The sequence below is a fragment of the Quercus lobata genome, chromosome 4 (assembly GCF_001633185.2).
Source record: "Quercus lobata isolate SW786 chromosome 4, ValleyOak3.0 Primary Assembly, whole genome shotgun sequence".
Taxonomy (NCBI): domain Eukaryota; kingdom Viridiplantae; phylum Streptophyta; class Magnoliopsida; order Fagales; family Fagaceae; genus Quercus; species Quercus lobata.
This window is the reverse complement of record NC_044907.1, coordinates 69,152,472-69,175,881: the sequence shown is the minus strand read 5'-3', so window position 1 is coordinate 69,175,881 and position 23,410 is coordinate 69,152,472. Positions and strand designations below refer to the sequence as shown.

The 23,410-nt window shown below is 32.5% G+C and overlaps 1 protein-coding gene and 1 non-coding gene across 2 annotated transcripts; both read left to right on the top strand.

The window, feature by feature from the left end:
* Positions 1-1,747: 1,747 nt before the first annotated feature.
* TRNAW-CCA lies at positions 1,748-1,819 on the top strand. Its single transcript has one exon. It is a non-coding gene; the product is annotated as a tRNA-Trp (tRNA).
* A 15,560-nt stretch (positions 1,820-17,379) lies between these two features.
* LOC115987431 lies at positions 17,380-23,287 on the top strand. The gene is made up of 4 exons (XM_031110971.1): positions 17,380-17,681; positions 20,429-20,508; positions 20,666-20,724; positions 22,578-23,287. Exons 1-4 carry the CDS (start codon positions 17,391-17,393, stop codon positions 22,880-22,882), a joined length of 735 nt encoding a protein of 244 aa, XP_030966831.1. The 5' UTR covers positions 17,380-17,390; the 3' UTR covers positions 22,883-23,287.
* Positions 23,288-23,410: the final 123 nt, after the last annotated feature.

The following is a 23,410-nucleotide window of genomic DNA, read 5'->3' as shown; positions in this document are numbered from 1 at the left end:
GCCTACTCCATGTATTTGAGCTCTCCAAGCTCCTGCTACCAACAGACTTCTCGAAATATTGTCTTCTCTAGTTTTTCGGATCCCGCAATATGCACGATTGCATCCACCAAGCCTCACTGGCTTCTTTTGGCAAATCCCCAAAACTTCCCATACTCCAAAATACTCACTACACTCTAAATAGGTGTGGGTTATGTTTGGATACAAATCTCCGCTCAATGTATGATAATGGGAGAGGGAATGAGAAGAGGCTACAATAATTTCTTACTAAGGATGAGTAGCTCTCTCTCTAAAAGATGAGTGTGTTGTATTGTAGAAACCTATCTAGGGTTTTCTCTCTGAATAGTTTCCTTTACTTTTGTGGGTAATGAAAGTATATACAGCATGGGTGAAGGGTAAGAGAGTCACACTTAAAATCTTCCAGACAGAGAGTTTCACGGGTACCTTGCGAGATGGCCTTTTCTCGCGAAGTACTCATGAAATGCAACCTGATACTTGACTCTTTAGCTTTCAGCATGTGCTTCTCACGTGACCTTTTCACGGGAACCTTTACTCGCGAACTTCTTGCAAGCTAGTGGCAAAATTGCACTGATCTTCATTGCATACTTGATTCTTCACCAACTCAATACTAAACCCAATACAATAAAATCTCACAAAATACAAGGAAATAAATTATTGCAATTACAATACTTTTTGTCATGGAATAAAACCAACATAAAACATAATTGTAAATCACAATTTTACAATAAAGAAACAACACTTGTCAAAAAGATTATTGAAAAGTCAAGGAGAAAATCATGGCATGCATTTAATTAGCATTTATCACCCTAATGCTAGATATTTATAGTCAAATAGAATCATTTGAAGAACTCAAAATCCACCTCTCCTATTTAATCCAACCTAGCCAAGTGAAGAACTACACCTCTACTTGGTTTCATTCCCATTTGCAATAAGCTTAGCCCTGGTTTAGGAAGAGCAAGAGATACAAAAGTTAGTATACTTCACCAAAAAAGCCTTGAGGGGAGTACAAGAATGATATTGTGGGATCGAGAATCTCTCCTTTTCGCTCATGAAAGCAAAGCGAAAGGTACAAAAATACTTTCGAGCCATTGAATGACCAACCAATCAAAAAATCCCAATATAATTCAAATGTAGTTTGTCATCACAAGCAATGGTCAATCAAGTTGAAAGAATTCAATCAATATTTAGTATTGCCCATGACCTCTATTAATAGGAAGGGTTGGCCGATTTTGTGGCGGAGTTCACAAGCCATGTGGGAGTTAGACTGGGGAGGACAAAAGGCATCTCTAAATTTATAGGTATAAAAGATCAACAATGGGTCGTCAACATGGTCTAAGGACAAGCGAAATATGTCCTCAAAATTTGGTTTATATAGATTTTTTTTTCTCCATTGCCCTTTTGATTAGAAGGTGGAAATCGGAAGTAAATCATTCTTGTTGATAGCATGTTGGTTAGAATTGGGTACCAACACCCTTCAATGGGTAACTGTACTACTTAATTAGGAGTACATTAATTGATATTTTTAGGGCAATCGTTAAAAAAAATAAATAGGTCCTACTTACATTATTGGAAAGTAGTAAAAGAAACAATAGTTTATAAAAAGTTGGAAATTATTTTATTAAAATTGGCTCAGTAAATTGCCTAGAAAAAGCGGTTTAATTGCACATATAAATTGATAAATCTAACATTTGGTTAAATATAAAATTAATAGGACATCTTGTTAACAATTGGATCCGTGGCGCAATGGTAGCGCGTCTGACTCCAGATCAGAAGGTTGCGTGTTCGATTCACGTCGGGTTCACCACCCTTTTGATTTTTCTTGCGTCTAGACCCGACCCAAAACAGAACCAGGCCCAAATAGCAGCAACCCCAAGCCCTTAGCGTTTCTCAACAAAAAAAAAAAAGCGCTTTTCACAGCAACCCATAAATAATTAACATCTCATCCTCCGTTCTCTCACACAAAACCCACTCACCCTTAAACTGTTTATGAGTTGATTTCAGGTCTTGGAGTCTCTCTTACAGTCATAACGTGAAAATATCCATAAGTAATCACTAATTGAGCTCCTTTTCCTTTTTTTTTTTTTTTTAAATAAATATTAAAATAAAATAAATCTCAAGAAGACTTCTATGAGCTTTGGGCTTTGAAGTTTTCGTTTAATAGCAGAAAAAGAGTGAAGGCCCATTATGCGGTAGAAAAGGAACAAAGGCCCATTCTGCAGGATACTCTCTCACAAATAGATCAGACCATTGATCATCCACAGCCTAGTCAGTACTGGGTAGGAAGAAAAGAACATCCACTGATTCTCAGACTACACTATTTGAAGTATTAGATTTGCAGCAATGGGACAATGATTGCAAGCAATAAATTGTGGAATTGCATGTTTTTTACGCTTTTAATACATATGTCAAATTTTGTGTCAATTATATATTATTTACTATATGATCTATAAGCTTATATTTTATGTATAATTTTATACTACAAAAACTTGTAATTTAAAAAATTACCACATCAACATTTTACTTAAAACTCAATACATCATATCACACATAATGACATCACATCAACATTTTTTACTTAAAATCTGAATATGTGTTAATTTATTGAGATGTTATAATGTGTCATTAAGTGTATTTATGTTTTAGTAATACTAGCCGTGGACCCGCACATTGCACGTGATTATATTTTTAGGGTAATCTCATTAAATTTTTTTTTTTCACAATTTAGACTAATAATAAATAGTAATGTATTTTATAATCATATTTTCATTTATTATAGGGAAAATCACAAATGTAATATATATAATTTTTGTTGTACAACCAGAATGAATATAATACAATTTTTCCTATGAATTCAAAAGGTAAGCTAGTGAAAATATTAAATTTTTAATAAAAGTTATTTATAATATTTTGTCTATCATTAAAAAGTATATAATATTTGGAAATGATTCTTTTAGTTTTAAACAAACTTTTTCAAACCCAATTTTTTCTACCGTACAATCAAAAACACCTAGAAACGTATCTAAAAAATTAATAAAACTCAAAAAAATTACAATTCAAAATCAAAAAGAAAGGGCAGAATAAAACTCAAATCAAAATCAAACTTATTCTCTCTTATATATAAAACATATCAAGTGTGATGTGATCAATCAAGCCAAATATCCACCACATAATCAAAATTCAAAATTTTAAAGAAAACTTTGAAGTAATGCAATAAAAATAAGTTGCTACTCCTAAGGAGAAAATAGTAGAGAATTAAAAAAAAAAAAAAAAAAAAAAAAAAAAAGAAAAAAAGAAAGAAAGATGAAGTATTGTATTAATACTGCCATAATCTAATCTAACATTTAATTCAACATGTATAAAGTGAATATATAGATAAATAATTTTAAACTCAAAATTGAATTTGTTTTCTTAAAAATCTCAAAGAATGCACTAATGATATAAGCAAGATGAAGAACAATATAAAATATTCGTAAATGCTTTAAAGGAAAAAAAAAATTTACAAACAATGAAAGGAAACTGCACAAAGACTACCTTCTTCAAATGCACTAACTATTTTTCATCATATTGTCTAAATATTCATGTTGTTTTCCAAATAAACTAAAACTTGACAACAACAAAAAATATGGACATATTATAATATGATTTTTCCCCAATAATTAAAAAAAAAAAAAAAAAAAAAAAAAAAAACTTGCGTCAAGGAACATATTTGAATTAGTCAATAATAAGATAATGGGGGAACAAACCTCTAGCAGGAGATCCTCATATGGGACAGTTGTCAAGTTGTATCTTTTCTACCATCAATGATTAAGTAGGGGTGCCAATGTTCGACCTAACCTGTAAACACGATATGAATCCGATACGGGTTTTTGCGGGTTAAAGTTGAGCCTTAACGGGTTTGGGTCATAAACGGGTCAACTCGAAAGCGACACGATAAGAAACGTGTTATAAACGGGTCAACCCGCATAACCCACAATAAACATATTTGACACGTCAATTTATTTGTGTCAACCAGAAATGACCCATTTAAAACACAGCCCATTTAACTCTTATAACAAATAAATATTCATTTTATTTTAGATTTGTTAAATACCTTTTACATCCAACCTATATTTTAAATTTAAAAAGAAAAGTGAGTAATTATAAAAACTTACAAAGGATATAATTGGAAATTGAAACTTTACAAACCCTGAGGATATTATATTTTTGTTGAACTATGTCGTTTTGAATTTAGGTTGAAGTGTATGCACTTCTTTTGGGGTGTAAAGAACTTATTTCTAGATAGATGTTATATTTTTGTTGAACTATATTATTTTAAATATGGGTTGAAGACTTGAAGTGTATGCACTACTTTTGAGATGTCAAAAAAAAAAAAAAAAGTCTTAATGGATGTTATATTTAATATTAATGCATGTTGAAATGGATTGTGTTACATTCATGTCAACCCAACCCGACCCGTTTATTAAGCATGTTAATTGGATTGGGTTAAGTCAACTCACCTTATTAACAGATCAGATTAGGATTGAAGGATCATAACACAATTATTAAATGAGTTGGGTTCGAGTTGAGTCATTTAGTCAAATACCCCTACCTTGACATGACACAAACCCGACATGCTAACCCGAATTGACACCCCAGATTAAGTAAGAATTGTGAATACCTTTTTATAGACATTTAAAAAAAAATTAAATTTTGATTCTTAATTAATTTCATTTTTCAGTAATAAACAACCAAAAATAGAATTCTAAAGAACACAAATATTAATCAATCTAAGGTAGAGATGCAAGAAAAAAAAAATCCAACTAAAAATGAAAAAAAAAAGTGCGATATATATATATATATATGTAAAGTTAAAACCGCCTAAGATGAATTTGTAAAGCCAATATATTTATATATATTTAATACTGTAAAATAAATTAAAGGTGAAAAATAAATATGAAAAAGAATAATAATGTAACCAACGATGTAGTGAATGAGGCGACTTAACGGAAGCGTAATAACAATAAATATTACACTTCAACCTTTAGAGATATATAGATGATAGTGTAGGATATCCTAATTTGGAGAAATTATTAGGTTCACCAGGAGGACCTCTAATGTAGTCCTCTCAACCAATGAGATAATGTCATTTATATAAATGTGGAAGTGAACTTCCCAATTAGCACAAGGAATACAAAAATAAAAATTACCAAGTGATATTACATTCGCATAAATAAGAGCATTTTATTAGTTGGGAGGTCAAGAAGAACCACGTCAGCAATCCTCCTAATCGATCTAATAATTTCTCCTTGATTGGAGGGTGTAAACCAAAAAAATTATACCAAGTCATTATAGAATTTAGTATCTTTTCAATAATAAGTAAATTACAAAAATAATTCTTACATGACCAATCATGCAATATTTATCTTTCATGTAACCATATTTATTGTTATAGCTAAATTTATATACATACACATACTTCTCTTTCATGGAACCATATATATTGTGATAGCTATATTGCTAAATTTATATACATAGTTACACTACAAGAAAAGTGAGCTATTGCGGCGGGTGCGAAAACTGCCTCTATATGTCGCCTCTTGCGGTGCGTTTTTGGCCCGCTGTTGTACATCAGATCTATTGCGGCATTCTTGAAAGTTCAATATGTGTATAAAATACCCTTGAACGTTTAGACCCCCAATTACAAAATAACCAATTCAAGTTTTATGACAAACAACAAGTGTGCGGAAAATGAACACAAGCTATAAACATAATTGGTAAACAATCTAAGCCAATTAAAATCACATACACAGCAGAAAATAAAAGGCAAAGATTAAGGGAAGAGAGATGCAAACATAAGGACAACACACGATGTGTTATCGAAGAGGAAACTGAAGCCCTCGGCGTAAAACCTCTCCACTGCCCTCCAAGCTGTCAATAATCTACTAGAAAATGTAGTTGGGATACATAAACAGCAATAGACCCTCCAAGTCTAATCTACTCGATGTACCTAAGCCCTCCAAGTTTCTTACTTCAATGAGGTTGTGCCAAACCTTTTTCTTTTCTAGCTTACCGGATTCCGCTATAATCCATAGCATCCGCCATCCTTGGCATCTTCCAATGCTTCCTAAAACTCCAAAGACACTCAACACTTTAAATAGATGTGGGTAGTATTTGGATAGAAATCTCTTCTCAATAGGTATGACAATAAGAGAGGGAATGAGAAGAGACTACAAAAATTTCTCTCTAAGAATGAGTAGCTCTCTCTAATTGGGTGGGTGTTTTGAAGAAATCTCTCTTAGGGTTTTTCTTTCTGAATAGCCACACATATTTTGTGGGAATGAGGGGTATTTATACTGGTGTGAGAATGGAATGCGAAGAGTCAGATTTTCCAAAATAGGATTAGCTGGCGACTTGACCTCGCGACTTGACTGAGTTGCGAGTTCAAGCCGCGAGCTAACTGAATAGCCAGTCTGGATTTTTGTCCTGTAGTGCTCCAGCTGGCATGACTGTTCAGCTCCCTTGCATGCTCTGCGCGTGTGCAACTTTTGGCGACTTGCAAGCCGCGAGCCTCCCGCGAGATTTAGCCATGAGTCCCTGCTTCACTGCACAGTCTTGAGCATTTCTTCACACTCTCTCACATACTACTCTTACATGATTCCCACCTAAATACAAGGTTTCTAAGTGCTGTATTACAAGTAAATTTGTCACGGAATAAAGTTAACACATGGTTGATTAAATTCAACCTTACAATTCTATTGGCCAACCGCAATAGTTCTGGTATTTTGCGGTGTACTACAGTGGTGGGTCATGTCCGCCGCCGCTATTGGTATCTACCTTTAGCAGCAGGCAGATGGCACCGATATAGGCAATCAATCAAAACAAACTAATTGCACTTGTAGCAGCGGGAAATAAGCGCTGCTATATAGATTCATTTAAAACATAAAATGTGCACCTTTAGTGGCGCTTTTTGACTGCCACTATAGGTGTTTTTTTTTTTTTTTTTTTTTTTTTTTTCCTAGTGGGTTTTAAAACCACTGTTTGCTAATAAATAAATGGTTCACAGACCTGTAATAGTTTTATCTCTACTAACACATTGCCACAAATGTAACTAATTAACAACACCACAAATTTCTTAAAACTAACGTAATATTAATATAGAAATATATTATCAAATACATAACATTTTCTATAACCACCATCTTAAGATTAACAAAAAAAGATGTGGTCCTTTGAATAAAACAACCGCTCAAATTAATCTAATACTATAATCAAAGTTCCAAAGTGTTTAAAAATATCCTTCAACACTTGCAAAAAGTGAGGTTGTACTTCCATAGTTCTTTGTACACAAAAATTCCACGAACACCAAGATAAAACTTATGAGCTGCTTGGTTGATGAGATGCGGCTGATGATTTGGGGAGAGCTGGAGATTGTTGGATCAGAGGAACATCCTACATACAAAGTATAATTACTCAATAAGTGCGTATAAATGGAATATAATGACAAGAAAATATTACCAAGGCAAAAAATGGGAACAAGTTAAATGAAGACATGTTTCTTATGTTTTAAACCTCTAAAAGCCATTTTAAAATTGACATTCTAAAAGTCATTTATCATACCTAATTGCATTGTGTAGAAATTTGTTGCATTTGTTGAAGCATGCAAGCCATTCTTTGCTCCATTTCTTCGAATTGACTAACTTTTTCCTTCATTTCGTCAAAACCTGCTAGTTTCTCCTCCATAGTAGCCAAGGAATCCTTCAATTGTGCAACTTCATTGTCCCTTGCTTGAGTTGATTGTATTTCACTGTCCGTGAGAGCATGGGCGGAGCCATGTTGAAGGGTTTTGGCCCCCCCAAAATTTTGAAATTTTTTTAAATATATATATATATATATAATTATTTTAATGTTTTCAGAATTTAGTCTACAAAAATAAGAGTTGGCCCCCCTAAGTATTTGAATTAGTCCAATGATGCTTTAAAAAAAATAACTGGTCTAATAGTTATAGAGACAACTTTATTTTTCGCAATTCTATTTTTTATTGTAAAATGTGCTTTTATATCCGTTAAATATTTGAAAAATTTTGGCACCAAACATATTTGAATTTATCTTTTTCAACCTGTTATGTGGCGATTAACAAGTCATTGACTCATTAAAAATTATTGTCACTAAAACTACACATGAAATGTCTCTTTAGTTGCCACATAATGGGTCAAACCAAAATAGTTTTAAATATGTTTGGAGCCTAATTTGTTCCTCTAAGTTTTGGATCATTCTTGTTTTTGAAAATTACATTAGTTCAATTGAATAATTTTACTTACATTAGTATAAAATTTGATAATTTTTATAGAAAATGAAACTTTTTAAGAATTTCACTATGAAAATTGTGAAAATGTATTTTATTAATTTTATGAAAGATAGCCATCAAACATAATTTTGATTGAAAATATTAAACTCTTTTTTTGTTGGGTGTGTGTATATATATAACTTATCAAATAAAAAAGTTTGTGTATATAATAAAAAAAAGCATGTGTATTTATGTGTGTGTATGGGGTTGTCTTGATAAATATATTAGTGTTGCAACTTGGCACCCCCAAACAAAAATTCCTGGCTCCGCCCCTGCGTGAGAGCAGTCTTGCTACTTTGACCACTTGGGGTTGGACCAAATCCTACCCCACAAATGTGACCTTTGCGCTCCTTACCCATCACTTTGGCAAATACATCATCTATTGATACTTTCACTTGTGTCAGATGACTGCAATTGAAAAATGTAGTAATCTTAATTTATAACGGATACAAATTATTAACTTTTACCAAAAAAATAGAAGAGTCTTTGAGCACGCGTGTGAGCGCGTGCTCAGAGGCTAGTAATATATAGAGACGATAACTAGCCGTTAACCCATACAATGCATAGGAAAACTTTTCATAAATGTATAATGTATCATGTATAAGATTCAAAGTAGAAATTATTAAAGCAAAATGAAAATATTTGATTACATAACTGAAAAATGTGAGAAAGATATGACTACCCTCAAAAGACTAATCCATGGCTATATAGTTCACAAATCCAGTTATGGAAAAAAAGAACCCAAAAATTTAATTGTTAAAACTTTCAAAAGGCCAAAAAAATTAAAGAATCTGAATATTTAGAGCCTAAAAATTATTGAAACAAAACAAAATATGTGTGATTACACAACAAAAAAAAATAGAGAAAGATGAGTTACCTTCAAAAGAATAATTTGTGGCTATAGTTGCTAAAATTTGTTAGACAGTTTCAGTTTTTGCCCCACGCCCCCCCCCCCCCCCAAAAAAAAAAAAGGTGAGAAATCAAAGAATCATATGCTAAAATTTCCAAAAGTCCAAAAATAATAATAATAAATTAGATGATTCAATTAGAAATTATTGAAATAAAACAAAAGAATATATGACTTCATAATAGAGAAATATAACAAAAAGATTGGTTACCGTTGATGAAGATAGTTATAGCAATAGTGGAGCCACTAGGATTTTGGCAGCAAGAGAACAATATTGAAGATGTATTTGTTTTCTTGGCTATTTGGAGAATTTTGCTTCATGTAGGATTTGAAGTCTAAGAAAAAGAACATTGTTATAATAGAAATTTTTTTCTCCCACAACCCAAACTTATATTATACTAGTCGCTAACTCATGCGATACACCAAATAGTTAACAATTGTTAAATATCTCAAAAAAAAAAAAGTGTTCAATGCTACATTTAGATTAAAAATAAAAAAATAAAAATCAATAATTCTAGACTTGATAAATCATTATATAATAAATAAATAATTGGGGTTAAATCCTAAACTTGATAATAAAAAATTAAAAAAAAAAAGGAGGTAAAGAGACAATTAAAAAGAATAGTCAAAGAAAGAAAGAGATCTATAAGAATTATTCGCATATATCTATATAATAATTAACAAAGTATACATGATTACAACTTGGTCTAATAATTCTCATACTATAAAATAAAAGAAAACTTATTTTATTGTATTATGTTTTCATACATATCTCACTATATATAATTCCCAATTACAAAATATATTATGTTACACTAAAAAAAACTTCTAATTTAAAACATAATTTCAAATAACACATATTGACTTAAAAAAAAATATAGAATATAATATATTAATTTAATAATTATCTAATAAAATATAATTATATCAAATTTTTCCGCGTATCACGTAAGTTTGAGACTAGTATAAATAATAAAAAATGCATACAAATGATATCTTTTTTTTTAGCATCAAGGACAATGTCATGCAATCAGAGACAATACCAAAAAAAGAAAGAAAAAAAAGGTTTTTTAAATGTCTAGAATCTAGATCAATTACAAGGTTTCATGCGGTCCAGTGGCCTATATCTCTCAGGCTATTCTGCTAAGCTTCACCCATTTCTCCATTGTGTATTCAATAAGCTTCCTTTCTCTTGTTGAATTAGAGTGAAAAATTATTTAATATTTCAAGATTGATATTCATTTCTTTCGCATAATTAATGATAATGAGCCCTTATTGCAGCCTATGCTACTGAATTGGCTGTTTTATTTTTGGTACCAAAATTATGAATGGTTTTCCCCTACTACTTGCTTCATTAAAAACTAAATGGCAAGCTTTTGATGAAAATGACAGTTCTAATAAGATTTATAATGTAAATATTTATGCTGTGAAGAGATAAAAGATGTTATTCTAGAATTCCAATATTAGGTTGAGGTTATAACAAGGGGTCAAATCAACCTTTTGGAGTATTTCAACGTGAATTTAATTAGCGTATTTTTTGACCAAAAGGGACATTGCTCTTTCAAATTTTCCAAAAGATAATTATTAGTTAATTACTCTTTCAAATTTTTTAGAAAGCCAACAATTTCATGTTAGTTCTTGGAATTTAGAGGAGACAGGATCCAATCGTTTACGTGGTAGATGTTCTTATTTTTTGACTGCGAAGTATTAAGGGCGAAGGTTACCCCAGTGATCTTGGACATCAAAAACTAGTATGTCAGAACTTGTACCCAAAATTAATTTTTATTAAGAATTAGACTATATTTTTCAGCACAATAAGGGAAAGGCATCTTTATATTTTTTTTACTAGTATTCTTTTAGAATCCATTCTATTCTAAGCTGTAAGATTTCTATTCGAAAGACTAGTGTGTAAACTGTAAAGTTCTTATAGGAAATTTGCTCATTGTCAAGCATATGAACAAAATAACTGTCAATATAATATTTCTAGAAATTTGAACAATGACCATGAATGCTTGTGAATTGTACGTAGATAATGGAACTAATTTGATTTTACTCTTGACTTGAATTGTTGTTGTACTTTCTATGACTTCTCTATACTTATCTGGGGGAAAATCCAAAATAAACAAATGTGAACACCATAATTGAATCTATAGAAGTATTGGTTGAGATGATTTTTATTCTTACAAAAATTATAGATTTTCAAAGTATCTCATTTTTTAAGCTGTAGCTATATTTATACACACAAAACAAAATAAACTCTACCCTCGAAATAAAATAAAAATAAATCCATCCAAATGCACACTAAGAATAATCTTTTTTTTTTTCTTTTCCCTATCCTCATATTTTGTTGACGAGTAACGATAATATTAATCAAAGCAAAATAGGCGGCCCAAAACTATATCTACTCTCTTGTATTTGAGTGAGAAATCCAATTAAGAAGAGAGGGGTCAATCCTACTTACAATAAGCAGCTAAGCTTAACAAGCAAGATCGTGGACTAAATAATTATTGTCTCTATTTGTAAAGCAAAAATCCCAATAAGTTAGGGAGTTAAGAGAAGCAAGTACAGATAGCAAGTACGAAGATTAGAAATAGGGCGGCGAGTGTAGAGCTTCAATCACACTTAGGAAGTCTCCTTAATAATAAGTTTCACATGGTATATTTTCATCCAAAAAAAAAAAAGTCTCACATGGTAGAGATGGTTTAAATGTTTAGTACATTAAATTAATTGTAAAAAATAAAACCAATAATTTTAAGTACTACAATCTCTAGAAGTGAGAGACAAGCATCTTATTATTCGGATTTTTAGCTGACAACTTCGAATATACGTTGTCATCATTGTTCTTTGGTCGGAAAGCCTTAAAAAATTTAAATAAATCATTAACATTTCTCAATTTCGTGGACTTTTTTTTTTTTGAAGCCCAATTTCGTGGACTTAAATAGTATTATTTTGTTTATATTCAAACTCAAAATTTTAATTTAATTTTTGTCAAAAAAAATCTTTTACGTGCTAGGATCAGCAAAGAATATTTTCTTTTTGTATTTAGTATATCTGTGTGATGGGCCTTTTGTGTTGTTGGGCTTGGGTCTCTCCTGCTGCACTACGACCCATAGATTTGAGGTAAGAAAGTTGGGGCTGGCCTAAATGAAACTCACTTTAGGCTAGTTTGTACACAAGTTGAGCCATTCCGATATGGACGTATCCTGGCGGAGGTATTGAGTGTACAACGTGCCTACAGCAGAAACAACTATTACATATATTATAATAGGAATACAATATGACAAAATAACTAAAATACTAAACAAATAACATTAACACTTAAATAAAGGAAAATGGCTTGATAAAGTTACGGCATGATAATGCAACAGTAAAATAACACTATAATAGACAGTTTAATAACTGTAAACTATTCACCCAGCAAGCATGAAAGAAAAACTTGTTTGCCATTAAAGTAAGCCTAGCTTCTAAAAAAATGGAAAACCAAGAAGGGAACCGATCCCCAACGTCAGTAACTTCAATCCTCAATCTCTCAGATAGTGGGTCTGTCGAGAGGGAGAGAAATAAGTAATTTATTGATACATGCCTCTATTTTCCTACCACTTATGTTTCTTTGTTGTTGTTGTTGTTGTTGTTGTTGTTGTTTATTTTATTTTATTTTTTTTTCCTTCTCTCTCTCTCTCTCTCTCTCTCTCTTTTTTCCATCCCTCTACCTCCTCTTTTTACTGTTCACAGCTACTGCGGAAAAAGTCACGGGGTCAGACAGTATCTACTTTGAAAATTTAAAGAGAAAGCAGGACATCGGGATAGGAGGAGAAAAAGTTGACACAAGGGGAGAGCTCCCTACTCCAAAACACCTCATCACCGCATTAAATGCCCTTTACTTGATGCTTTGGCCACATTAATGATGATAAGACCCTTGAATAGTGCTTCTCCAGTTAGCAAGATCACTATTACCTTTCAGCAAGCTAAATGTACAGAAATATCTAATTAGTCTACCTAACCGCCCTACACATGGAAGCTTAGGATGTATTAAGAAACCCTATTTAAGCTATAACCTCCCTTATTAATGTGATGAGAAAATTTGGTAGAAATAAGCTTGTCTTTAATGCTCGAAGTGTACACAGATAAGAGATATGAACTTTGTCCTCGGAAACTTACCCGAGGATCAAACTTGTTAAAATTACCAACGTTGTATAATTTATCTCACTAGTTAAAATTCCCATCTATGCTTGGTATTTGGACTAAAGTTCACACCTCTACAAATTCATTGTAAAATCTAATACAAAAGGACTACGAAACTTACAAATAGGGCATTCCACCAGAAATCGAAAACCGACCCACCCGCCTAAACCACTCAGGCCAACCTGACGCTGGTGACGGTTGGCAGTGGGTCTTTGCCACCAAAAACCAACTTAGGCGGGTTGGATGATGGGTTTTCTTCTCCAAAACCCGATGAACCCAATCCGACCGACAAAACCTGTGAAAGAAGGCCAGATCTACCTAGATCCGATGAAGATTTGGTAGTTTTTGGTTAGATCCAGTGATGAGATGGAATTTTTCGCTCAAATTTGGCCTTGAGGTGGTGGTTTTTGCTTCGATCCCATGGTTGTCACACAAATCTGAAGAAAAATCAACAGATCTAGTGAAGATCCGGCGATGAGATGGAAGTTTTCGCTTAAATTTGGGCTTGAGGTGGTGTTTTTTGCTTCGATCCCATGGTTATCACACAAATCCAAAGAAAAATCAACAAATCCAGTGAAGGCGAGATTCGGCGAAGATCTAGAGGTTGAAACTCACTCTGACTTCGACTGACCCGACCTTTGTCCACTGGAGACCGATCCGACTCGACTCGAGGTTGTCCGCAATCGACAGTGGGTCGTTCAACCTCCCACCCGATGTGAGCGGGTCAGTTCCGAGTTGGGCACAAACCCAACCCAGACTGACCCGTGGACACCCTTACTTACAAAATCCATTAATTTTTAAATTCCTTGTTTGGGCCTTTTTGTACAATGAAAGATTTGAAATTCCGTTGTTTGAATACCTAAATTTGGATTTGGATTTAACATCAATAAAATAATTTTCCCAATTATTATTTTTCTTGAACTTTCTACATTTTAATTTTAGTAACATTTTTGAACTAAATATTGAATTTCATTCATTTTTAACTAACTATAACATTGAAAATATATAATCGCTAACTATTGAATGCATCACATTCAGTGCATCACACAAGTTAGTGATTAGTAATCTAAAAAAACTAAAAATGTTTGATTATTAGTTGACCTTATAATACTTTGTCACGTCACTTTCGAGGTCTAACAATTTTCCACATTATAATGATTTTATTTATTTATTAAATCAAGAAATACCCTTAAACCCTACCAATCCCTCTAAAAGATGCAAATTAACATATCGTCACTCACACACTTGATCAAAACTTGCATATCATCATAGCATCCATGAGATTAGTCTAGGTATATCAATTAACATTTATCTGCAAACTGTATCCATTGTAATCACTATCAATGGAGAGGACAAATTATATCTGTATTACATTGAATATTAACATTATTTGTATTATATTGATCAATGTAATCATGTGTTAGAAATTAATTAGAGAACCAAAGGTACAACATGTTTTGCTACATTTACATATTTACACATCAATCTGACGAAATCAAAACATACAAAGTAAGGTATTCAATCCCTAAAAAAGAGTTACAATTCTCAAATCTCCAAGTACAACACACTTCTGATTGTTGATGCTAAGATATTCATAGCACTCTAATAACCCGAAGCCATGATAATTCCCATGCTTGTCATTGCTAGCACCCATGACATAGTAGAGGTGTATGTGTATCTGATAAACATGACAATAGGAAAAAGGGTACAAATTAAAAATAAAAACACAAACTTAAGCAAGTAAACTAAGTTTAACCAAACTTAGTTCCTCTTATTTGACTTAAGACTTAAGAAAGAACCCAAAGTATAATAATTCTTGCAATATTGTTTATATATATATATATATATATATATATATAAGTATGATTTGTACTATTATATAATTAAATCAGCTCAATAAAATATATAGTCCAAAAGTATAGTTAACAGGACTCAAATTGTTGAAGGCATAGATTAAATCGTCAGAAAGTGATATTTCTTCAAACTGATACATCCAAAAATTAATAAGATATGATCGCAATGGACCCTTGCATCATGACTATAAACCAAATGCATATGCAGAAGTGAAAAACAGCAAATTCTTCTCTTTTTTTTTAAAAAAATTTTCCCCTTAGAAATGATTGGATTTTATGGAAATAAAAGGCTGCCCAATTACAAAGCCAATTACATCAAAGCAAAAGCTACTAGCAATATTCAACTACAAGAAAATTGACAAGAAGCTGCAAGATGTGAATATATTAAAATAAAACATTTAGAATTTAATCGTTTACACAAAACAATAGTACTGTGTAAGTTAAGGCCAAAACAACAGGTAAAAGGAACAATAGGTCCAAACAAGATCTTAATGACCTCCCAATTGTCAATAACTTTGTTTTTATAAGAACATGCTTTTGAAATTTTCTATAAAAAAAAGACAAGTAGTGAGTTAGCACAATTGAAACAAAACTATTGAAATCTACTAATTTATAATAGCAAATCTCAATAAATATTGTTCTCACAAAAGACCACAGTTTAACAAAAAATTCTAACAGTTTCAGAACTTGTTTGCACTTTGCAAATAGTTGTTAGGCCTTCTAAACATACCCTATAATTATCAAACTGAAAGGCCAGCACATTGTAACCTCTTAAATTATTTACATTTGAAATCTACTTTTTGCAGAACTTGCATTTTCAACATTGTTAGTCAGGCAAGGAATTCACAGAAATTCAGTTTCATAAAAACTTAGACTAACACATCAGTAACCAAATTTCGTATTTTAAATTTTACAGCTACAATGTTTTTGACTGCCTTCACAACCACTACAATCAGAATAGTACACATCAAAGCAAATAAACAAATTGAGAAACCCAGCAAACAAAGCAACTGAATTTTAAATTCACGGATATTACCACAATATGTAAAAATATAATCAGAAAAATTCAATGCCCCAGTGCAATGGCCAATGTCACTCCCTTAATTGTATAACAAGAGGAAAATAAAACCAACCTAGGTAGTATAACATAACCCAAAAAACATACCAACCAGTTCCAAAATTGCAAATACAAAGAATACCCCATCATAATTTAAGCAGAAAAAAAAAAAAGTCATAATTTGGGACCATACGTTGGCATAAGCATCCCACACATTGCGATTAATATAAGGGAGAAAAACTATGAAAGAACTACTAAAGAAGAGAAAAAGAGGATGTTGGATTGAGATGAATTGATATTATCTACTCAACATTACAAATATATTTCAAAGCTATTCTGTTAAGCAAAGCCATCAAAATGCTTATTAGACATGAAAAAAAAAAGGTTCTGCCTGTTCTATGTTCTATGGAAACAAAAGGAATCAATTACATAATTAGCACTAGGCAGTCTTCTTTCATCACAGACTAGGCATTGATACAAATCTACCAACAGGAAAAACTTTGAAATCAATGTAGCTATACACAAAGCAAACATCTTATGTTAAACTAGTTAAAAAGTTATCACCACTATCAACCAAGAAGTTATCATGCGTTAAAAATACATAGCTCATAGAGGCATTTCATCAAACAATTCATCGCATTTTAATTAGACCAACTCGGAACTTAAAAAAAAAAAAAAAATCTCCAACAATTTCTTAACAAAACTAAACCAACCCATGCTTACCAGTAGATACAGAGCCACATTGAAAAATACAAACGAAACCCACACAACTCAAATACGGTTGCAGTGAGCGGTTGAGGACGGTGGCTTCAAGCGGCAGTGGGCGGCAGAGGCTAAGGAGAGAGCGGAGGTTACTTGTTATGAGAGAGAGAGAGAGCAGTTTAACTTGGGATAAAACGACGCCGTTTTGAACGAGTCATTAAAATTAATCTTAAATCTAACGACGTCGTTTTATATCAGTTTTTTTTCTTTCTTTTTTTAAACACTCAAAACGACGTCATTTTGTGATATATAACTAAACCCTGTTTGTCTCTTTTACATTTTGACAAAATGCTGCAACGTTTGTCATCAAGAATTTCAAAGACACTGAACCATGTTTGCTCAGCCTATGTTGTCCCAAAACACTCATTCACCGCCTTGTCTTCGCAATCAAATCTTCAAAAACTGCAACAGAGAGTGATCCCTGGCGATTTCCTGAGATGGGGTTCGCTCGGTTTTTGTAGAACTTCAAGCTTTGCCACTGGGTTCTCGCCATTACAGCACAAGCCGTTGGACTCTATTATGGATATTCAGAGAGTGAAGGATCGCTCACCTGAGGATATTGCTTCCGCCTGGGATGATGTAATGTCTCTCACAAAAACTCCCAATTTCTTATTCTATTCTGCCTATTATGAATCTTAGTTTATGTGATTTTCTTGTATTTTTTTTTTTTTAAATGGGTTTTTTTGGTTTATTGCATGAATTTCTTTGATCGCTTGCTTTGTGTGATTGACTAGCTTTTTGGAATTGTAGAAGTGAAAACGAATTGAATTTGAGATGAATTCTTGGCTGATGAAATTTACTATCAATTTAGGTACTATAGGTGTATGTTTATTTGCATGCATATTTGCTGACCTTGCTTGCAAAAGGAATGTGATTATTATCAGAGCTTATTTCTGTTTCTGTTTGGTTACAGAGAAAGTGTGGGAAAGTAAATGTAATTTATTTGTACTTAGCTGATAGCCTGTTTGGTTGCTTAGAATCTTGAAGCTGATTTTTTTTGTTTGTTTGTTACACTCTGTTTCTATTTGGTTCGCGTGAAAGTTTGTGAAAGTAGATGGAAATTTTATTTTTTAGGGACTTGAGGTTAAATTGTCATAGATCTATTTGGTTGGTTAGGAAACATTGGAAAAGATAAACGAATTTTGAAGATTTTTTTTTTTTTTTTCCTTTAAAGCTGCAATTTTAAGTTTTTAGCTATTGAAATGGAAGAATAATGAACATGGTAGAGGCTGGTACCGCGGTTTGTTTAATGAGAAAATTTGGGTAAAGCACCAGAGAATCAATAAAGCTAGATTCTGGAAAAGGTTCATTAGTCAAGTTATTATACCCCAACTTGAGCAATTGGAGTTGTCCCTAATTACCAAAGTTCTTTGGTACATAACCAGTGAATAAGTTGCCTCCTAATATCTGGAATGGTAACTTTTGAATTATTTGTGATAGAACTTTGAAGATTTCCACCAAGCTTTATTTTCTCCTAAATATGCTTCTCTAAGATTGGGAAGTGAAATGCCTATATCTGTAGGAAGACTGACCAAAAGGCGATTTGATACCAGTGAAATGGACTCCGTTGTTGAAATGCTAAAGAGGGTCGGAGGAATGGAGCCTGTAAGTTTGTTGTTGCTCAATTTCAAGTTGCTTAAATTGGAAAGAAATCCAATTTCCCTTCTGGCATATTACCTGCCAAAGTGGTTATCATCCAAAAACAGAGGTTCATAAATCTGCCTGATAACATTTTACTTGAATGGCTCAATCTTGGCTCATATTGCCCCAAGACTACCTACAGGTACAATCATATAATTGGTGCAGGTTGAATGTGCGCATTATCCTCAATTATAAACTGACTTGTTATAAACTTTTTTTTTTTGGCTGAATGACTTGTTATAAACATATCAAGAGATCTTCCAATTTAACATGATATTATATGATCTCTTAACAAAAGAAATTTGAAATGTTACTTGTCAAGTTGTTTTCACCAAGGTCCAACTTTTGTAGCGAAGTGCAATTCCTGATTTTTATAGGAATGGTTCCAGAAAATTTATTGTTGGTGAGATAAAGTACCTCAAGTACAGAAGGATGGTAACATATATCTGTTGGGAGACTACCATATAGATCATTGTTTCTGAGAATTAGATATTCCAGAGAAGATATGTTGAAGATGGAAGAAGGTAAAACTACTGTTAGTTCATTATTTTGTAATCACAATATCTCCTAATTGAGTAGGTTCCCAATCTCTTCAGGAATTTCACCTTTAGAGTAGCTAAACATTAGACATAAAGAATTAAAATGGAACAATTTAGAAGATGCAACATAGGTTAATTTTTAGTACTATTTTGATGGGAAAACAAAATATGAGTAGGATTGTCACATTCCAACTACCCCTCAAACATAGCTATGTTCCCAAATCCCCAAATTATTTATCCTTAAACTATACCTTTGAAACTATTTAGGCCGAGGGACAACCTCTCAAGTCTCAAGCATGGTAATGTTGCCAATTTCTCTTGGTATGCCTTCTGTAAACATATTTGAAGACAAGCGATAGAATTTGAAGCTTCCTGCCTTTGTATAAATGGGAAGGAATCTGTCCAGCTAACTTGTTGAAAGAAAGGTAAAGGCATTGTAGAAATGGAACATGATAGCACATATCAATTGGAAGGCTACCATTTAAGCTGTTATTTATGAAATGATGCTTTGCAATGAGGAGGTATTGAAAATAGTGGATGGTATGGAAACCATGAGCTGGTTATTATCCAGGTATATTATCTTCAGGTACTGAAGATAACAAATTTCCTCTGGTATATGTCATTGGTGCTTATTTTTGGTCATAATAATATGCATTTTGTGAAACCCCAAGAAATGTTTTGCTTCTTGTGAGAGGAAAGGCCTTTTATAGAAGGTTCTTCAATTCTTGTTGCTTTCATGTGAGCATAACCACATTGTGGTCAACATTTGCCAAATGAAGTGTATTTTCATGATCCATTCCAAGTTTATGGCCTTTCTAAATTTGTTGGCGAAACTTTAGAATGTGTTTTATGGAATGAGCTTAATTTCCTTGGACAACTAATTAGCATATGAGGAGTTCTTTTGTACAATGATTGTTTAGAGAATCTGTAGCCCGGGACTATATTTGAGAAGGTTAAGGTTTCTATGGAAACTAGAATCTTTATGAGTGAATTGAATTTTCCTTTGCTATTTTGAACCAAAATTATAGTGACTTAGAACTCTAGGACCATAGCTTATAGATAGGTTTTGTTTTTTTGTTTTTGTTTTTTTTTTTTTTTTCCTTATGTATATATTTAGTTATTTTTTGGAGGTGTTATGTTTGTCAGTATCACTTGGGAAGAGGCCATATTGGTGCATCTATGAAAGCAAAGCTTTATTACTTGTTGGAGCAAAGAGCAGCTGATTGGTAATTCATTTAGATGATGCTTGTTTCCCTTTGCACCTTTTATTAAATACTTATTGGGGGAAAAAAAAAAGAAAAAAGAAAAAAGATGTTGATGTTTGTACTGTATGCATATCTTCTCTCCATATTTTGCTATCCATACTTCTGTCTTTTTTTGCAGCCGATATTTTGTTATTCCTTTGTGGAGAGGAAGTGGTTACACAACAATGTTTGCTCAAGGTTTGGTTTTTAACTATTGGCTTTATATCACACATGCTGTTTTTATTAAGCTTTGTATATGTGCTGAGCTAATTTCATTTAGCATTGTTGGTGGAGTAATATAATCCTGGAAATTCTTATAAAAAATAACCCTGGATATTAATTAAGATAATTAATCACATCATTAGATTTTCCTTTACCTTAATACTGGTGCAAATTACTAATCTACTGGTCTATTTAGTTATGAAATGTAATAGTATTTATTTGCTAGCAAATCATGTATACATTTGACCAGGAGCTGTAACACGTGCGAGTGTGCAAACCCAAATAGAGGCTGCCACCAAACTCAAACAAGCTTGTATTTTTTTATGATCATTAATATATTAGAAGTATCTATTCTCTTCTTTTGATGTTTTCTACACATTAGCTGAAGCGTATGCAATTGAACGTTTGAAGGAGAAAAATGCATTGGCAAGGTCTGTGTTGCAGAACAAAACAAAAGCATTATCTATTAAAGCTTGAGCTGAATGTGTTTCAATTTACAGTTGATATGTCATAACACAAATAGTTTTGGAGACAGTCTTTTTCTATTAATAAAAATTGTTATATACTATTTCAAAGAATAATAATTAAAATTGTTATATAGAAGGAAGTACAATAGATTTTGGAATCAATGTAATGGGCATATACTCAACCATCTACTTTGAATCACTCAAAAATACAAAGCATCTATTTGAGGGTTTACATCATTCTATAGTAACCAATGGAATAAAATCTACAATTTTTGATGGTCAATTCATTCTTCTCCTAATATTGCTGTTGTATGCACACTAATATCTTGATAGGGATTAGGCATTAAGGAAAAAGTATAATACATAAATAAGATATTTTTTTGATAATGTTGTATGCACACTAATATTCTGATAGGGATTTGGGATTAAGGAAAAATTATAATACATAAATAAGATTTTTTTTGATAATTTGATAGTTGGGGGAGGGGGGGTTTAAGCCGTGGATGTCATAGACATCAGGAGGTGCCAACCAATTGAGCCAAAAGGCTCTTGGCATAATACATAAATAAGAATTGAAGAAAACATTCCATTCTGTAAGCAACATATATTAAACTGCTAAATGAAGTTTATATTTGACTTGGTATTCTCCTTCTTGGAGGAATCCTATTGGACTGAATTTACCCTTTTCTTTATACTTAAAATTATTGAAGTCCTTAGTAGGCTTTCCATAATAACTAATTCATCTTCTTTGTACTAATGAGTACTGCAAGTGCCTGTTGCAATTGCCTAGTGCCCTGTTATTCAGGTCTTCAATTGACAAGACTTTTCAACTGCCTTACTAGTATTCTAATGTATACCCTGAGATATGTTTCTAATTAATTCAATTAAAGAATAAAAATTTAAATTGACAAGACTGTTCAACATTACTATCCTGTTTCAAAAGTTCTTTCCCAAAGTAGATTGGTCTATCTCCTGAAATGGTTGAGCCCCAGTTCTTTATTCTCTTTTTACAATTTTGTTCTAGAAAATCTATTTCAAGTAACCTGTTAGGGTTATGGTAACCTGTTAGGGTTTTGTTAACCTGGTAGGAGTACTATTTGAAACAATACATTTAATATCTTGTAAAAGGCTATTTTAGCTAGTGCTTTCAAAAGATTTTTAAGAATGTTATATGTTTTTACACTCTTACAAAAGCAATATTTCAATATGGGACAGGGAGCAGCATATGAGTCATCCACAGCTATAGATGTGCTTTTTCATGTAATGAACTTTTTACAGCTCACCACAACTTATTATCAGTAATAAAGATGATCTTCAGTGTATTTGCTATGGTTAAAATGCTTATTTGAACTTTTCTTGCAGTGCAGATGCCGCACGTACTTTTCACTGGTCTTGAAGATTACAAGGCAAGAGGAACTCAATCAGCTCCTTACTTTACTGTATCTTATTACAATGAATTTGCAGAAAGCAAGGACTTGGTGCTGATCCGTGGTGATGTTGTGTTCACAAGCAAGATTAGTGACACAGAGGCAAAATGGCTGTTGGAAACGACCCAATCTTTTTATTTGAATGATGTGAGGTACAAGCTGGTTGAACGGTTCAACAAAGAAACACATGATTTTGAGTTCAAGGATGTGTTGCAAGCATTAGACATGCCTATTCTGTGATCTGCCAAAAGAATGGAACTTGGCTAATATGATGGTGGAAGACAAGGACTTAGTCAGCATAGGAATTGAGATTACTTAAATTGCGACAAAGACATTATCAGGAATTGTCCTCCTCAGAATCTGGTCAAAGTGTAGCATACTGAGCAACTGAATGGAAGATGTGGTGTGGTTCATTTCATGTTAACGTGTGCTGAAAATTCTGATTTTTAGTTTCCTTTTTTTCCCAAAATGGAATAACTACTGTTTTAGACACTACGGAATTCTAGAGTTGATTTTGTTTTCCCTTTTTTGGTTTTGGGAAATAATATGTTGCATTTTTAGAACAAATAGAAGGCAAAGTTTTCGGGCATTTTCACGTTATACATTCAAAATAATAGTTCAAAGCAATATGTATTCTACGTTTGACTCTGTTTTAGTGGTCCATACTTCTTGTGCTTTAAAGTGATGTTGTATTAATCAATAATCTGTCATCTACTCATTGTTATAAAAGCTCAGCTGAACATCGACTGGATTTCTTATTTGAGTCTC

Excerpts from the sequence above, each read along its gene's own strand:
- LOC115987431 (XM_031110971.1), top strand. The coding sequence starts at position 17,391 with ATGCTGCAACGTTTGTCATCAAGAATTTCAAAGACACTGAACCATGTT. Across the intron at positions 20,509-20,665 it reads GAGCAAAGAGCAGCTGATTG|CCGATATTTTGTTATTCCTT; the intron begins GTAATTCATTTA and ends CTTTTTTTGCAG. Across the intron at positions 20,725-22,577 it reads CACAACAATGTTTGCTCAAG|TGCAGATGCCGCACGTACTT; the intron begins GTTTGGTTTTTA and ends CTTTTCTTGCAG.